An 18,137-nucleotide genomic window follows, 5' to 3' on the forward strand; every position below is an offset into this window, starting at 1 on the left:
TCGATTTTCAGAAAAATCAAAGTATTGATTCTAAGTGCGCCGTATTTTCCAAACAACACGGTGATAACGACGGCGCGCTAGCATGCGCTACCAAAAATAGTGCTTTGTTGTGTATCTGACGGACGAAAGTAGGGCTGCACGATTTTGCATAAAATGAGAATCACAATTTTTTTTGCTTAGAATTGAGATCACGATTCTCTCACGATTTTCTTTTCCAGTATAAATATTTTTTGCACTTATTAACTGCACATCAACTTCGTAACAGTTGAGACTGAACATAAAAACAATAAATGTCTCACATTTTGTTGTTGCCGCAAAATGTTGTACTGCTTGTAATTCCGTCTCCACCGTTGCTCGACACTGCGTGTATAGAGCAGGCAGTGCAACATTTGAAAAATAGTTGCGGGACGGCACTGTGTAGCGTTTGTCTAGGGTGTTGATCATTTTCCTAAATCCCTCGTTTTGCACAGTGTTGATGGGAGCCATATCTTTAGCCAGTGATAAGTGATCGCCTCCTAATTTCTTTGTGCCTGCGGGAGTTCGATGGGTATGGGGAAGCGCTGTATAAGGTTCCTGTTATTGTGCAGCCTTAGACGAAAGCTAAACCAGTTCCACACCACTGAAGTTGCAGCATTTTTACAAACCAATTCTGGTTCATCCGTTTCATTTAACGATCCGCTTTCGCTCTTCTCATTCTGCGTCGCCGCCATGTGCGTATGTAAACATAGGCACTGCGCATGCGCGTTTTACCCATATTCTATCGCAATATTTCATTTTCCTATCGTTGCCCAAAATTACACCAGTATTACAGTGAACGGTATGATATAGCCCAGCCCTACCGAGCAGGGCTTACTCCTTATTCATAATAACCAAAGAATCAGGCTACAGTAGGAAAATGTTTCTCTGGAAACTTCTGAAGGCCGATGTATTTATATTTTAATAACATTTGTCCCGGAATAAAACTTGCTATACAAAAAGAACAGTTTTAGATGGAAGTGTTTTGCTCTTATTCTAATAGCAGGGTGGCAGTCATGGAAGTGCAGTGTTGCTATCTGCACATGCTAACACTAGCGTGCATTACAGACAAAAAGTTGTTTTGTTTTTTTTAATCCAAAGCACAAACTTCTCAGCTGTTTCTGAGTATTTGTCAGAAAATGTTCTCTAAACATGACGAGAGCGGTCTTGCTAAGTGCGTTGAATTAGCTTATAGCTGTCGGCTGTAGTTAGCTTTGTCATCTTTAAACCTAATGGGGAAATCAAGACTAAATGTTCTTTGCATCTATAATATTTGCTTTTAAATGCTGAACATTTTCTCTGACCTGTGAGCAATGATCCTTTTGTTTCATGGCCTCTAAGAGGCACTGCAGTGTTTCCATCTTCACCTGAGGTTGGTGCTTTTTGTTGACTGTAATATGTGATACATGTTTGTGCTGCCCTCCTGGCAGATGGATGGAGGCCTGCCTGGATGAGGAGTTGCCTCCAACAACAGAGCTGGAGGAGGGGCTGAGAAACGGCGTTTATCTGGCAAAACTGGGCAACTTCTTTGCTCCGCAGACGGTTTCCCTCAAGAAGATTTACGACCGTGAGCAGACACGGTACAAGGTGAAAACATGCAGATGTTTATGCATTTGTCATTTATTTACTGTCATTTGTTACTCCGAGCCTTTGTTCTCTGATGTGATACGTCTCTCTTACAGGCGACTGGTCTCCATTTTAGACACACAGACAATGTCATCCAGTGGCTCAACGCCATGGCAGAGAAGGGACTGCCAAAGGTAAGGCCGGCTCAAAGCCCACAGGGGACAGAAATGTGCACAAACTGTCAGTTGAGCATTTACAACCGAGACATACTGGATTGTGTTGGTTTTGCATATTGTGAGCCAGTTACGTGATGCCAGTGCTCAAAGCACACGCTTTGTTTGAGATTTTAATTTCTCACCTTTAAGACATCAAATGGACCCAGGTAGGCTGAGCTAAGCTTGCAAAGACTTGTGCTAGAGATGAAGTTACAGTAAATATGTGACAGGGTGTCGGTCCTGCAGCCAGTGACTGTTAAAAGTCGTTCTTTGTAAGATTTAAATAAGTGGCTTAAGTCCCACAGTATTAATGGTGCCGTGTCAGTGTTGGTGGTCGGAGGCCATTCCTCCAACCTTGTTGTGTTCACGCGCTTGTAAATCACAATGTGAAACCGCTTGGACAGTAAAAGTCACGCGATCAGAATTAGCTTTTTTATCAGCCGAGGTCATTCTACCGTGATAGCAGCTACAGTTAATATCAGATTACAGATAAGATGCCAACCCAGAAAAAGCAGTTCTTTATGTTTACTTTGTTCTTGCATTTGCGTAGTCAGAAACTCTGTAATTAAAATTTTCTCAGGCATTGAGCTGTTTGTCTGACCTGAGTGGGTGTGGGGGTTTTTCCTGATAATTCAAACCCAACGAATGAACAATCGGAGGGAAAAAAGAGTGTGCCTGGAAAAGAGCTCGATGGCCACGGCTGCCAGAAGGACAGAGAAGGATCCTCAGTGCAGCGCTGAAGTGCAGCTCACCAATACTCAGTTTAAAGAGCACTGCAGTGTCTGTGCATCGTGACAGAACAGTGCTTTACCCTCATGTCAGATGTTTAAAATGAATCACTAAATGTAGCTTTTACATGAAAAAGTTTTAGATTGATTCTCATTTCCATTTTTGATGGAAGCAGCATTTTGCAGAGGGACTGATTGCTTCAAACAAGCTTTCCCTTCAGTGGACGTTGACTTTTAGACTGTGGTCTGAACTCCTCGGACGTTCGGAGTTCTTTGGAGAAGTTGGCAGGTTTGTAAACTGTCCATTCAGGACCTGAAATGCCAGTAAAGGAGCACTCGGCCTAAAACGAGGAAACACTGGCCTGTTGTAGTAACGAGGCTCCTTTGTGAGAAATTTCCACATGAGCAAACTGGAAGCGTGTCATTTAGCTGGACGTGAATAAAATCGACTATCAGACATGAATATGACGCGCTGGCAGCAGAAAGTCTCTGTAGCTGTGTTAAGTGTTTCATTCCAGTTGCGCCACAAAGGCAGCACCAGGGCGTGTGAATAGAAGAGCTGCACTGAGTAATCCCACCATTGAGCTAATATACTGAGTCACTCCTGCACACATGCTGCCACATGATGAAGCCGTTGTCTCTGTGTTTCAGATCTTCTACCCTGAGACCACAGACATATATGACCGGAAGAACATGCCACGCTGCATCTACTGCATACATGCACTCAGGTTTGTGTCTCGCCCTTTGAGTTTGATTTGACAATAAGGACCCAGCTTTAGCTGCCCTGCAGTTTGATCAGTTAGACAGCTGCTGAGGCTCTTTTTCTAAAAGCATTAAAGCCTGGAGTGCTCAGCATATGGCGTGACTTTTAAAAAAGGCTCCAACAATGGGTCTGTGACAGTTTGAGGTATCCAGCGGCACAGAGTATGTGGTCATTTGTTTTGATTGCACGCTCAGGTGTAAAGGATGTTGATGCCTTCAAAGCCAGCAGGGCAGATGGATGATGTTGGGCTCTGTAATTACCCTCCTAAAGAAAACACACACACGCTGCAGCACTGCCACAGAAATGTGCTCTACTGTAAACACTGAAGTGTGTGGTTTGTCCAACTGGTGCTGTGAGCAGCTTCTCTTGGACAGGCTGTACAGCAGCTTGTAAACCTTCACAGTTACTGTGGTGGTTGGTGTGTTAAGGCGGCTCTAAAACATCTTCTCGGATTAAGACATGGTGCCTCTGAAAACTTCCATCCTAAATCCTTCTTCTTCATCCTCTTGTGCTGCTGCTCTACTTCACAGCAAAACTAACTCTCCTACCTGTAACCTTTAGAGTTCACTTTTACACATCGCTGTTGTTCAGTCTAAATATCTTTTTAGCTCCAGAAGATCAGCTGAGATCATTTGTTTGTGTCAGTAGGCACATGCTGAATAATCACGTCTCCTTGGTTTGAAGCTCTTCACAGCAATAATTAAAAGTAGTATTTCCAGCCTTTAGCAAAGGCACATACAGTACCTTTCTTATATTTAATATATATTGGCTGTGCACTATTTGTCGATTGCGTCACCAAAAATAAAACGAGTAGTAAAATCCTGGAGCTGTTGGAGGTGTCAGCCAAGCACTGGTGTTTATATGGCTCCAGACCAGCGAATGCTCCGTCCTTGTGTGACGCTCATCTCTTCTTCTGCACATGTTTATACTCACTTCTTTTCTCCCCTGTGTTGCAGTCTGTACTTGTTCAAGTTGGGCCTGGCACCTCAGATCCAGGACCTATATGGAAAAGTCGATTTCACTGGTAAGAGCACGAGTCTGAACATGTGCATCTGTTTTCCTCCTTTGCTTCCCATTAACCTCGTTATGTCGCCTTAAATCCAGACCACTGCCAAAGTTAGCGTGACGCTTACAGGGGACCTGTTGTGCTCATTCTGTATTGTTATGGTTAAACATCACTCGGGCCTTCCGGGTTTCTTCTGATTGGCTTCCACTTGTAAAAAAAAAAGCTTGGAGCAGCTATGCAGGGAATACTTGTACACTTCCCCTGACCTCATCACTTGATGCTAAATGTCATGTCATTGATATGAGCCTCCACCACTGTAACAACATACAGTAATATGTAAATTATGGTGAACGTGCCGTCACCCTGAGAGCAGCACTGGTAGCGCTGCGAGTAAAGCGCCTCAGAGCTCCTGGAAATGTGAAAGTCATTAGTGACTGTCAGAGGGTTTCCTGTCAGTCGAGTGCAGCTCAGCTCGCTGTCCCTGAGCCAGTCTCCAAAATCAGATTATCACACATGAGCCAGGAACAGTCTGTCTCCACTCCCCCCCTCACCCCCCGACCCTACTCCTTTCTCTCTTTTTCCCTCTCCGCTGCGATCTGTGGATCTGTTCCATCTGCTCTGTCTTCTCTCTCCCAGAGGAGGAGATCAACAACATGAAGAGCGAGCTGGAAAAGTATGGAATCCAGATGCCCGCCTTCAGCAAGATTGGTGGGATCCTGGCCAATGAGCTCTCAGTGGATGAAGCGGCATGTAAGCAGGGGCTCGGGTGTCGCGGGGAGGGGGCGGGCTCTCAGAGCTTCTAATAAATGCTTTAGTGAAACGGATGCGTTTCTTCCCAGCCGTCTCAGGATTATTCCAACTCAGGAATTTAGGACATTTGGTCGTTGATTAAATAAGAAACCGTCAGCCTACCTTTGTTTACTTCAGACCAGTACAAAGCCAACCTGACATCACTGCGTCAGACGGCGTCTCTACAACCAAACGCCACAGAGAATCACGTCACGTTTGTGCATTCTTCCAATAAATGATTCCTTAAATGGAGACGTGATCGATAAAGATCTGTTGATGAGTGACATCTTTACTGTGTGGTATATAACACCAGGTGAAAGCTGACTTTATTTAGACAAGTGTGGCTCAAATGACACAATGTCCTCATTTTAACAGCCTGGTAAGGCAGGCGATGTTACAATCCACAAAAACTAACAAAGTAAATGGTGTGACTGCTTCTCCTCCTCAGTGCACGCTGCTGTGATTGCCATAAATGAGGCCATTGACCAGGGCGTACCAGAGGGCACGCTGGCCGCTATGCAAAACCCCAACGCCATGCTGGTCAACCTGGATCGCAGCTGTGCTCAGCAGTACCACGACACGTTGTACCAGGCCAAAGGGAAGAAGGTGGCCAACTCACGCAAGCGGGTAAACTGGATCTAGCCAGCAGTCACTAGCAGCCTGAGGCGCATTATTTTATAATTACAGATGAAGGGAGCTCATAGCAGTCGTGTCTGCTTTTTGATTAGAAAATAATTGAAGGTTCAGCCTGAAGATGGAAGAAAATGTTGGCATTAGCCTGCGATGTGCTGAGAATGGCTGAAATGAAGCACTGCCATACTGATGCACTTTGAATGCATGGCCCAAACATCCCCTTTAAGCACACAAACATCTTATTCTAGTGTCATGCAGTGCAAACGTGTAATCCTGCTGCTCTGCTCTCACAGCAAATGGAGAACGCCGAGGCAGAGAGGGACATCTACGATGAGCTTCTTACCCAGGCAGAAATCCAAGGCAATGTCAATAAGGTCAACGGTAAGCTACATCAGCACACACACACACACACACACACACACACCGGAGTTATTTACCGGATTCTGTGGTGCACTCGTGGAAATGTCGACCTCTCTCCAACAGTGAACAATGCTTTGAGTGAAGCTGAACAGGCCTTGCTGAGTGGAGATGAGGATAAGTTGTATGAGGCGCTGAAGGCCATGGGCATTCAGAACCTGCAGCCCCAGAACAAAGCCTGGTACCTGAAACAGCTGCAGGGTGACCGAGAGAACAAAGAGCAGGTAGGGTCAACAGTCTAACAGCCACCACTGTAGCAAGCCGGCGCTCCTCTTTCCACATTGACCTGGTTTCTCCTTCTTAGACGTCTCCAGGAGAAGCCCTGACTAAGGACGAGCTGCAGAGCGGCGTGGACGTGGCCAACGGGATAGCAGAGAGCTACCTAAAGAGTACGACTGTAACACCTGTGTTATAACAAAGTTATCTGTGTGTTTGTAACTCGGTTCCTGTCTCTGTGCAGTGCTGAAAGCAGTGGAACGGATCAATAATGCAATCAGAGAAGGTGTGCCAGAAAAGACGGTGGAGGAGCTCATGAACCCTGACGCACAGCTGCCTGAGGTCTACCCGAGCGCTGCAGACCTCTACCAGAGAGAGCTAGCCAGCCTGCAGCAGCAGAGCCAAGAGGTACCGGGAACCAAAGCTCAGTGAATAATGTGGAACGCTCGCTGACACAGTTCTCAGCATAGAAACATGTTCGTGTGGCTTTTAATGCCAAATTACACCAGCAGCTGACCGTCTTCCAGTTTATATCACAACAGACGCTCTATTGTAATCTAGCCTGCTCTGATGATAGCACAGTTTATTTTAGCTTTCACTGAGACGTACACAAAACAGAAAGGACACTAAAGTCTGCACAGACTGAGGTAGGAAGTACTCCTAACCCAAGTTCTCGTCTATGTTAGACTTTTTTTTCCCCAAAAAAGTTTTTTCGTGTGTTTTCCACGACAGACATTGGCATAGAATAGCTCTTTTATAGCACAGCATGTGCTCACTGTGATGGCAGCCATTGGGTTGTGAACTTGTTTGTACCGTTGCCGTGTCTCCTTTGGCGCCAATAGTGACCTCATTGTGTGAGAGCATCAACCACTGACCTATTAGCTAGTGCTAGCGAGCTTGGTTAGCAAAGATAAAATGTGCAGGTGCAGTGTTGTTGTATGTTGGCTCAAACTCACCTTACCTGTTTCTATATCGCAAAAAGACATAACTAAGAAAGATTTTATTGATTTCCACATGGAATACTTTGGTCGTATTTTCCATGCTCCATGTTTGAATTCCCATATCCTACCAGAGCATAGAGCCATGCGTGGTGCATATTTATTATATACCGGACTGGAAGTGGTGAGTATTTTACGAGCTCCTTCATGATCGAGTAAACAGTGTAGTTGATTATTTTAGTGGGAATCATCGTGGAACAACAGTCATTTGACTTTTAATAATTTGCCTCTTGTGATTTTTTTTTTTTTTTTTTAATGGCAGATTTACATATGAAGTGCTTTATGTTTCTGTCCCGCAGGGCAACCTTACCCACCCCGAGCTGCTCGTTGCCGTGGAGATGCTGTCATCGGTGGTGCTAATGAACGAGGCGCTGGACGTCAGAGACCGAGCTGCTCTCTGGAAGCAACTGTCCAGCACCGTAACTGGACTCAGCAACGTTGAGGATGAGTATGCTCAGAGGTGAGCGCCTACGTCTGGAGTCATCGACACGTCTTTTGTCAAGTCTTGAGTCTGTGAACCGAGGCAGACGTGTAAACTCTTTACCCGTGTGCTCCTTAGATACATGGATGAACTGATGCGTCTCAAAGCAGCAGCCAGAGAGGAAGGGTCCGACTATCTGACCTGGAACGACATTCAGGCCTGCATCGACCAGGTCAACCTGGCTGTGCAGGAGGAGCATGAACGTAAGAGGCCACACGATCGCATCCGTTTACGTCTTTGACAGAAACCTCTGGCTGCCCGCTTGTTCACAGGTGTCTCACCTGGTAGATCGGTGTGTTTGATGATCTCGTGTGTCCTCCCAGGATCAAACCAGGGTCAAACCACTACACTATGGAGCCATGATATTTCAGCAAAGTTTGAGATGATGTTTCTGATGCCATCCAAAAAATGCTGAACATCCTTGTTTTCTAAGGAGTTTCTGTCATTGATGACAGTCTTCCTAATTAAAAGTGTGATTGAGTGCCACAGTCTCAGACGTGCTCGTGTGCTAGCAAACATAAACGCGTGGCGCTGCTAGGTCATCGATATGACACTTTGATATAAAGTTACACACTTTTAACCGATATCACCGTGGATGGCTCTGCTGAACTGCCAATTATTGCACTTCCTCAAATGGCAGTCTAACAAACCCAGCCACTCCCCACAAACTCGCTGGTTAAAATGCTGCAGACATAAACATGAAAAAGCTTTGTTCCAGTTTCCTCATCCATGGTAACAACACGACATATGGAGCCAGATCGGGCCAGGTAGAGCGAGCTGGAAACTTGGCACTCGTGTCTCTCACCCGGTGTGATCACTACTGCTGCCTCCCCCTATTTATTAAAAAAATTGATGGCTATGGGCTCGTAGACACCAGTCCACAAACAAATGAACAGAGTTTCTGGGTAAAACACAAACATACTCATGAATAGAACAGTATTTATATAATAAATGCTTTCTTACTTGTTGGATGCAGATTCATAAGTTTAAAAACAAACCAGCACCTTTATCAGTCATATTCCTTAGCTTTAGTTTGGTTATAGTGCACCTGTTTGCCAAATACTGCCACATCTTGAGTGATATCAAAGACCTTTTCCGTCGTGGTCCTATGAGAGTCACACGTTTACAGACAGCCCAATACTTTCTGTGTGTCTGCTTCTGTAATTTGTAGGAATTGCTGCCATTGGGTTGATCAATGAAGCCCTGGATGAGGGAGATCCTACGAAGACGCTGTCCATGCTCCAGAGTCCGTCAGCCAAGCTCACAGACGTGGACCCGTCGATTGCTCAGCACTACCATGACAAACTGCTGGAGGCCCGCAGAGAGAAGGCTCATGTAAGGACCTCGTGTTCCTGATTTCTGCTGTGCAAAACTGAATAATGTGTTAGGCTGCATCTGCTCACAAGTATGGGCTTTGGATGGCAATTACTGTGTCACTGAGCCTTTATTTGCTTTTTGTGTGTATCGTGTATTCCTGTGAACATTATGCAAACAGTGCATGCAAACAGGCTACAGTTACATTTTTTAACTGCAGCTTAGACAGTTAAAGCTTGGTTTTGGTTTTATTTGACGTGACATGTGACGCATGTAGAAGATTTTAGTCAACTTACTGACTTGTTTATATGAAGTTCTAAGTGCAATATTGAGTCTTATTCAGGTGGGATGGACTTGCTACTCTTGGCTCGACTGATGACCCTGGGCTATACGAGGAGTGTTTGGTCATTCATACATCGTATTGTGTCACTAAAACACAGCTGTTGCAAATATTGTGTGATTTAGGGTTCAGATTGAAATGTTGTGATGGTGTGTGTCAGGGACTCACCATGTGACTCTGTCCTCGGAGCGGTGCATGATTCCAGTGGACACTGATGCCATGGTATACCCCCCCCTCCCACACACACACACACACACACACACACACACACACACACACACACACACACACACACTTCCTGTCACACGTCTGTGTGGGACGTGTGTGCTTGTCTCCTCGCTCTCACTCTTTCCTGAGGCCTGAAACATGGTTTCTGTTGCTCCTCTTTGGTTGATCATTGATGGAGAGGCACCCGTGCTCTCTTTCACTCATTTGCCTGTGTTATCGTTACTTGATGGATGATGAGTCTGTGGAGGTTCTTGTGTGTTTGTGCGCGCTTGTGGTGAGACAGTCGGTTTGCATATGATGTCACAAGCAGAACACTTGTGCTGTTTTCCTGTTGAAGCTGAAGCTCAGCTGCAGGGCAGAGTGCAGGAGCTGGGTATAGCTTTACTGCCGTGCACAAAGGAAGTCCGCACTGACCAAAGGTCCCCTCCAGATTTCTCAAGCGTGGACTCGTTGCATTGCTTTTAGAAAGAAGTCTATTTTTGGTCCAGCGTAAACGCTGATAAGGGAAATGTTCTTATCAAGTCACTGCCCACAATGTTTTCAAAGTCAACATCATCAGGTTCATTTTAAATCTTTAAAAACATCATATGGGAACTCACTTTGAGTACAGCCACAAAAAAAAGAGAGGTTGGGGAGGAAAAAACCTGGATAGGAAAAGCAGCCAGCTATTTTCCTGCTGATTTCACAGGCATAGGAAATAACAAGCCAGTCCCAGTCGTTTGCTTCCATAAAAGGGCAGAAAGTTGACCGCTGTATTACAGACCCGCGGGCACTCTGACCATGCTCGTCGTGCCAGCGGGCGAGTGCGGCTGATTGAAGTAACGAGCTGAAGACAGGAAGCGGTTAAAGCTTCCTGTTGGGTTTCAATGGGTCGAAGTCAACGAGGTATTTCCCCGCCGCTGATATCTCCAAGGGGCTGAGAATAGCGGGAATGTAAGGTGGCTGTTTCCAGGTAACGTGAGGTCAGGGCTTACTTTGTTTGGTTTCTGCTGGATGTTCAGTTTGCGACTAGCTTCTTAGTGTCGCTCCTTTAACTCTGCAGAACAGTTAGTGAGAAGATATTTGGGCAGAGGCTGGCGTCTGTTGTGGGCAGAGGGCTGTGCCTAGATAAACAGCAGGAAGTCCTGCCCAGACTCCACTGACTAACAAGCTAAATATTCTCTCCTCATCCTCTTCATGTGATTATGGCCTCACTTTGTAGCTGCAGTATTTACAGTGTGCAGACTGTACTGTAGTTCTGCATGTGTGTTTCTCACGCTAAGAGATTCATGTTTTCTAAGGAAGTACAGAAGAAAAGTCTAGATAGATGAATTATGACCTCCCCCCCCCACACCACCCAGCTTTCACTTCCTCCCTTTCCACAGTGTGCCTGTATTGTGTGACGAACTTCATAAAGCTTTCACCCAAGTCCTCCTCCTCCTCCACCCACTGCCCACTCTGCCACCACACCCTGTCTAGCGCCTCCTGCTAACTGCAGTGACTCATCGCCTGCAAATACCAGTTACAGCGCCAAAATGCAAACATACAAACAGTAATCGGCACCATCCCAGCTACGACTTTATTTACTATAACGCCGGGGTTGGTTCGACTCCACACATGTGCGTGCTGCACAAGATGCGGGATCAGATTTTATCCGCCCTCTTCTTTCACACCTCCTTTTAATGCGTGGCACTAAATGTGAAGAGGCGGGGCGCACCAAGGAGGTGGGGGTGTTGTTGCCAAATGAGCTGCCTGCTTTTACTGGGCTCTGAAAAGCAGCGGGAACAAGCAGCAGCCAGCTCCTGCACTCTTTATACAGAGGCAGAGAGCGCCATCTGGATGCTGCTGTGCGCCACTGCATCTCACAACATTGTAGAAGTCGAGGTCTTGGAGCGGTTTGGTGAACAAATGGCATGCTGAGTGCAGCTGGGCTACAGCTGTGAATGAATGCACTATGTAAATGTTCCATAAAGTAAAAATAAGCACGGCAGGATTTACACAAGATAAAAATATCACAGATAAACGACAGCGGCTTTCTGGGATTAACAAAGCATCTCTACAGAATCTTTCCTAAGATGTTACCAGGTGTTGTCCAGCTGTTATGAAAATAATCTGTTTTTCTGAAAATGTATCTTTTAAATACAATATTTAACCATTTTTGTGTCTCGTTTACCTCTGAACATGCTGATATATGAAGACAATTCTTTAATGGTTGAGCACAACCTACAAAGGTACTTTATTTTTTGTCATGTATGCTGGATTAGAATATTTCTCATAATCAGGTCAGCATATGTAGAATAAATCCCTGTGAGCCAAAAGCTCAGGCTTTTTTTGTATTCTTGGCTCTTTGTGATGTCATAGATCGGGGATGTCCCTAATATGGCCGTCATCTCAGATCTAAGCATGCACTTCCTGCTGTTAGCACTCTTCATCCTTATGTTGTGAGCAGCTCAGAGAGAGGTGACGGGAGCTAAAAATGGCGTGTTTATGATTTGATTTGCTGTGTTTGTCTCAAAACATATTTTCCTGTGTTCATCCAGGAGACACAGGATCCTTCTGCTGTGCTGTGGCTGGATGAGATCCAGGATGCCATTCTGAAAGCCAACCAGGACACAAAAGAGGCTTTGCAGTGTAAGAATACATACATTTATGCCACACTTGTCTTCAGTAGTCTAAAGAGAGCTAAAACCTGGCATTTGTATCTGCAGTCTCTCAGGCCATCCAGGCTGTTAACGAGGCGGTGGACAGCGGAGATGCAGCTCAGACGCTGGCTGCTCTGCGTAGTCCCGGAGCAGGACTGTATGGCGTCACGTCTGAGTGTGCGCAGACCTATCAGGACGACCTGGCCAAGATCAAACAGGAGAAAAAGAAAGAAGGTGAGGAGCCTGAGACGGATTAGTGATGTGGCGTTTTGATGAAACTCGCAACACTTGAAATAAGTAACAGACTGTATATAAAAGATGGAGACACCGTGTTGTGCATAGTGAGGTTTTAGTGTTAGGAGGGTGGAGTACAAAGGTATCAGCTGTACAGGTGCATGGACTTACCTGCTGATTATTTCTAAGACACAAATATAGTGATAGAATTACTGATGGGTAGGTAGGTATTACTGTATCAGTGCCCTTAATATCTATTAAATATCTATTAAAAGGGGAACAGGGAGTTCGGGCTCAAGTGACTATTAGAGGACCTGCAGCTTTCTGCACGAGCATTTCGTGTAGCTTTTCACGAACTCTCTTTCTGTATGTGTCAGGATGTATTTGGATAGAAATGGTTTGTTCCAGTCAGGCAATTGAATTTATGCAAGGAAACACAAAAACCAAAAGAAATGACTTCAGTGTAACCTTTATGCTCGCAAAAGACACAAACCTGTTGGCCTTCATATAAAGTGCATACAGTTGAAGGCTCAGGCTGTGATAAGAACTGTGTTAGGGCTAGTAAATAAAGTGCTAGCACATTACTGCACTTCGTAGCACAACTAAGTGAGGAAACTTGCTTTCATCTTGCTTCCGTCCCTCCTGTGTCCAGGTGATAATGGCAGTGAGTGGGTGAAACACTGGGTCAAGGGAGGACACAACTATTACTACAACCTGCAAACCAAGGAGGGCACCTGGGTGGAGCCAGAGAACTTCATTCAGAACAACACTCAGCTCAACAAGGAGGACATCCAGGTCGGTGTCTCTCCCAGGGAAGCTCTGCGGGTTCCCGGCTGTTTAACACACCTTTTAACTCTTTGTTTTCTTCTGCCTGTCAGGGCGTGGTCTCTGGGGTAACCACGGCCTACAATCGAGAGCAGCTGTGGCTGGCCAATGAAACTCTAATAACCAAGTTACAAGCCCGCTGCCGTGGCTATCTGGTCCGAAAAGGCCAAAAGGAGAGGATGGAGTTCCTGAAATCCCAAGACCCTGCTGTTACCTGTATACAGGTGATATAGCTATGTTTACTGCCATCACGTTTGTGTGTAGATGGAAACATGAGCCTGATGGAAGAAGTCATCATTTTTGGTCTCACTCGTTCTCAGGCTCACTGGAAAGGCTACAAACAGAGGAAGGCGTTCAAAGACCGTAAGGAGTACCTGAAAGACCACACTGCTGAGGCCGTCAAGGTAAACTTGGTCTGCAGTTCCATTCGTCTGTGTGAGATTAAATACGTGTGAAACTAACGCATTCCTTTTGTCTCTCTCAGATCCAGTCCATGGTTCGGATGCATCAAGCTCGTAAGAAGTATAAGGATCGTCTGAAGTACTTTGAAGATCACGTTAGTATTATTTGTTTCAGCCTCTGTCAAATGAGCTGCCGTGGGACGTTCCACAGAAGTCATTGTTCATTCTCTGCCACAATTTACATTGACATAAACAGATTACTTGTTATTTAATGAAAGCTTTTTTACTGGGACATAAATCTCCTCTGACATTTCCTCTGGCTCCTGCGGCGTTCCAGGCGTTTGGCTCATTTAGCACTTTGACACATGCGACCCTCTGCGGGTCCCTTTGGAGCTGTTTGTAATGATCAAGCGAGCGATTGCTGTTTTCACTTACAGATCGATGATGTGGTGAAGATTCAGGCTTTCATCAGAGCCAACAAGGCCAGGGACGACTACAAGACTTTAAGTAAGCAGGACCTGAGCTGTCACACCAACTTTTCACGATTTAGGGGGTCACCTGACATGTTCCTTATTTGTCTCCAGTCAGCGCTGACAATCCTCCGATGGGGGTGGTGAGGAAGTTCGTCCACCTGCTGGACCACAGTGACCAGGACTTCCAGGAGGAGTTGGAACTGATGCGGCTTCGTGAGGAGGTGGTCACCAACATCCGTTCCAACCAGCAGCTGGAGAACGACCTGAACCTGATGGACATCAAGATTGGCCTGCTGGTGAAGAACAAGATCACGTTGCAGGAGGTGGTGTCCCACAGTAAAAAGCTGACCAAGAAGAACAAGGGCCAGCTGTCGGACATGATGATGATGACCAAGCAGAAGGGAGGCCTGAAGGCTCTAAGCAAAGAAAAGCGGCTTAAACTGGAAGCCTACCAGTACCTCTTCTACCTGTTACAGGTAAGAACCCAGGACATCGCTGTGCTTTGATGTCTTTGCTACAGAGCAAATCCACCTATGTGCTTCACTTTTGGATCTGCTGACACTAATGCACAGAGGGAGCAGAAGTTTCCACCAGTTTGACTCTCAGAGTCGCTTCTTTAGATGAATGAGAGTAATGTGAACAGATCTGACATGCATATAGAAGTCTTGCTTTTTTCCTTCTCTTAGAGATGCTGTAATCATTGTCATACAAAGCACTGAGCATCACAGTATCCTCACAGCGTGTTACCGTGGATACATACTGTAAGGTTGTTGAATTTTCTGCGTCCTTTCAGACCAACCCCACGTATCTCGCCAAGCTGATCTTCCAGATGCCACAGAATAAATCCACCAAGTTCATGGACTCTGTAATCTTCACTCTGTATAACTATGCATCAAACCAGAGAGAGGAGTACCTGCTACTCAAGCTCTTCAAGACTGCCCTGCAGGAGGAGATCAAGTGAGAAACCCGATGACCTTTCTAATTCACAAAGAAATGTCTTAAATTCAATAAAAGACTTGTCATCAACAACTGTGTGCAGGTCAAAAGTGGACCAGATGAAGGAGATCGTCACTGGAAATCCTACCGTAATCAAGATGGTAGTGAGCTTCCACAGAGGTGCACGGGGGCAGAATGCACTGCGGCAGATCCTGGCGCCAGTTGTCAAGGAGATCATGGATGACAAAACGCTAAACATCAAGACCGACCCAGTGGACATCTACAAGGGTTGGGTGAACCAGATGGAGTCTCAGACTGGAGAGGCCAGGTGAGGTGGAGGTGTCCTCCAGCATCTTGTTCTCTGAAAACTCAGAGACACCACCTGCAGCTGCACAATAACAACATTTTAAAGAACACTACCTTACACATTTAACTACATTAACCTTATTCTATGCATCCTCCCTCATACTGCTGTTTACAGTAAGCTGCCTTATGACGTCACTCCGGAGCAGGCCATGAGCCACGAGGAGGTGAGGACCAGACTGGAAGCCTCCATCAAGAACATGAAGACAATCACTGACAAATTCCTGTCTGCCATAATCGTCTCTGTGGAAAAGATTCCGTACGTTGCTCCCAACATCACTGTTTGGATCACATTTTTTAGTTTGTTTGTTTTTTCAGTGTCCACCCCTGGCTTGTGTCACAGCATCTGTGTGTTTTATTTCAGATACGGGATGCGGTTCATCTCCAAAGTGCTGAAGGACACTCTGCATGAAAAGTTCCCAGATGCTACGGAGGACGAGCTGCTCAAGGTTTGCATCTGTCATTTGCAAGCTTAATGCTCTTGTTTATCCATGAGGGGCAGCCAATCAGGAGAACGTTATCTCACACGGTGGGAGGAGCACTTAAATGTGTTTCAGACAGGACGAAGCATGTTAGCATTATGCTAACACCCAGCAGGTGTTATTTTGAAGCGTGAATCATGCAGACTACTTTAGTCGTGTCTGTCTGTGCCCGTGCCGTCTGTGCCCCTGCTGTCTGTGCCCCTGCTGTCTGTGCCCCTGCTGTCTGTGCCCCTGCTGTCTGTTCCCGTGCCGTCTGTTCCCGTGCCGTCTGTTCCCGTGCCGTCTGTTCCCGTGCCGTCTGTTCCTGTGCCGTCTGTGCCCGTGCCGTCTGTGCCCGTGCCGTCTGTGCCCGTGCCGTCTGTGCCCCTGCCGTCTGTGCCCCTGCTGTCTGACCCTGTGCCGTCTGACCCTGTGCTGTCTGACCCTGTGCCGTCTGTGCCCGTGCCGTCTGTGCCCGTGCCGTCTGTGCCCGTGCCGTCTGTGCCCGTGCCGTCTGTGCCCGTGCCGTCTGTTCCTGTGCCGTCTGTGCCCATGCTCTCAGTGTAAAACTGACAGTGCTGCTGACACAGAGATGTGTGGCCCTAAGAACATTACATGTTCAACCATGCTACACAGAAAGCACTCTGCATAGAGCTCACTCTTTCACACTCTGACCTTTGACCTGGATCTTTCATAAGCTTCTCTTCTCCAGCCTTCTTCACCAATCATTTGCTTGGCTCTATTTTCACTGTTTGTTTTACTCTCTTTCCTTTTTTTTTCTCCGTACTCTGCTGTTGCTCTTCTCTCCCTGCCTCACCAACCAGCTCCATCCTTTCTTTCCACGTTACGGCCAACTGCTGACACGAAGGTGAGCCGTGCCACTCTTCTGGCTCTCCTTCTCTTACTGCTCCACTTGTTCCTTACACTTTTAAGCGCTCTTCTGTATGACACACTAGCACTTATCCTGGGAGTCTGTTCATTACCCTCATGACTAATGATCTTAAAGTGGAGGGGTTCCAACCACAACAGCATATACAGTCTTGGGTTAATGCCTCCTTTCTATGTAATTAACATTAAATCTGATGAAGTCATACCTGTTGATACCTGTTGTTGCTCAGTTAGTGTTTTCCAGTCTTTGAGGTTTTAGATCCCAAACTTTCTTTGTCTAATAGTTTTCTTCATAATTAAGACAAAGCTTTGAAATGCTGCTGATTTTCTGCTGGTGATCATTAAGTTTACTTTGAAACTTTCAGATTGTGGGCAACCTTTTGTATTACCGCTACATGAACCCGGCCATCGTGGCTCCCGATGCCTTTGACATCATCGAGATGTCTGCTGGTGGTCAGCTGACCACCGAGCAGCGACGGAACCTGGGCTCTGTGGCCAAGATGCTGCAGCACGCCGCCTCCAACAAGATGTTCCTGGGAGATAACGCCCACCTCAATCCCATCAACGAATACCTTAGCACCTCCTACCAGAAGTTCAGGTCTGATACGATTATGAATGTGTGCACGTAGATCAGATAAATAACAACCAAAGCTGTTACTTTGTTGCCGTTTCTGTTCCTCGTGACGTTCTCCTTCTGTCTTCTGTCACAGGCGCTTCTTTCTGGCAGCGTGCGATGTCCCCTCACTTGAAGACAAGTTCAACGTGGATCAGTACTCAGACTTGGTCACAGTCACCAAACCTGTCATCTACATCTCCATTGGAGAGATTATTAACACTCACACAGTGAGTTTGAATCACCTCATTCATCCATTTATCTCTCAGGATTAAGTCACTGACTGAGACTGACGTGCCAAAGCGCTCGCATTAAGGTGGTTTTGAAAAGTTTCGCCTGTACAGTACGAACACTGATCGGGTACTTGAATTTGTATCCTTAGCTGCTGCTGGACCATCAGGATGCCATCGCCCCAGAGCACAATGACTCCATCCACGAGCTGCTTGAGGACCTAGGCGAGGTTCCCACTGTGGAGTCCCTCATTGGTGAGCTTTGTCATTTTTTTGTAATATTAAGAATTAACAGTAATAAGAAAAACCAAAATGAACAAAACCACTGGAAGTGGCAAACTGCTGTATATATAATATAATATAATATATATAACTGGTGAAGA

General features: G+C 46.0%; 1 protein-coding gene across 1 annotated transcript in view; it reads left to right on the forward strand.

Annotated features, from left to right (window-relative positions):
* The window catches only part of iqgap1 (IQ motif containing GTPase activating protein 1), a 42,572-nt gene that overhangs the window by 19,407 nt on the left and 5,028 nt on the right, over nt 1-18,137 (forward strand). The window contains exons 3-30 of the mRNA XM_003456892.5: nt 1,446-1,602; nt 1,698-1,775; nt 3,176-3,252; nt 4,244-4,311; nt 4,930-5,043; nt 5,531-5,709; nt 6,009-6,096; nt 6,199-6,356; nt 6,437-6,521; nt 6,593-6,756; nt 7,646-7,806; nt 7,906-8,030; nt 8,999-9,162; nt 12,229-12,319; nt 12,397-12,564; nt 13,217-13,359; nt 13,443-13,613; nt 13,710-13,793; nt 13,874-13,945; nt 14,228-14,297; nt 14,375-14,739; nt 15,057-15,220; nt 15,303-15,527; nt 15,681-15,821; nt 15,927-16,011; nt 17,277-17,509; nt 17,622-17,754; nt 17,907-18,009. Coding sequence (XP_003456940.1) covers nt 1,446-1,602; nt 1,698-1,775; nt 3,176-3,252; nt 4,244-4,311; nt 4,930-5,043; nt 5,531-5,709; nt 6,009-6,096; nt 6,199-6,356; nt 6,437-6,521; nt 6,593-6,756; nt 7,646-7,806; nt 7,906-8,030; nt 8,999-9,162; nt 12,229-12,319; nt 12,397-12,564; nt 13,217-13,359; nt 13,443-13,613; nt 13,710-13,793; nt 13,874-13,945; nt 14,228-14,297; nt 14,375-14,739; nt 15,057-15,220; nt 15,303-15,527; nt 15,681-15,821; nt 15,927-16,011; nt 17,277-17,509; nt 17,622-17,754; nt 17,907-18,009 — 3,866 coding nt within the window. The remainder of the gene's footprint in view (nt 1-1,445; nt 1,603-1,697; nt 1,776-3,175; nt 3,253-4,243; nt 4,312-4,929; nt 5,044-5,530; nt 5,710-6,008; nt 6,097-6,198; nt 6,357-6,436; nt 6,522-6,592; nt 6,757-7,645; nt 7,807-7,905; nt 8,031-8,998; nt 9,163-12,228; nt 12,320-12,396; nt 12,565-13,216; nt 13,360-13,442; nt 13,614-13,709; nt 13,794-13,873; nt 13,946-14,227; nt 14,298-14,374; nt 14,740-15,056; nt 15,221-15,302; nt 15,528-15,680; nt 15,822-15,926; nt 16,012-17,276; nt 17,510-17,621; nt 17,755-17,906; nt 18,010-18,137) is intronic.

The sequence above is a fragment of the Oreochromis niloticus genome, linkage group LG1 (genome assembly GCF_001858045.2).
Source record: "Oreochromis niloticus isolate F11D_XX linkage group LG1, O_niloticus_UMD_NMBU, whole genome shotgun sequence".
Classification (NCBI taxonomy): domain Eukaryota; kingdom Metazoa; phylum Chordata; class Actinopteri; order Cichliformes; family Cichlidae; genus Oreochromis; species Oreochromis niloticus.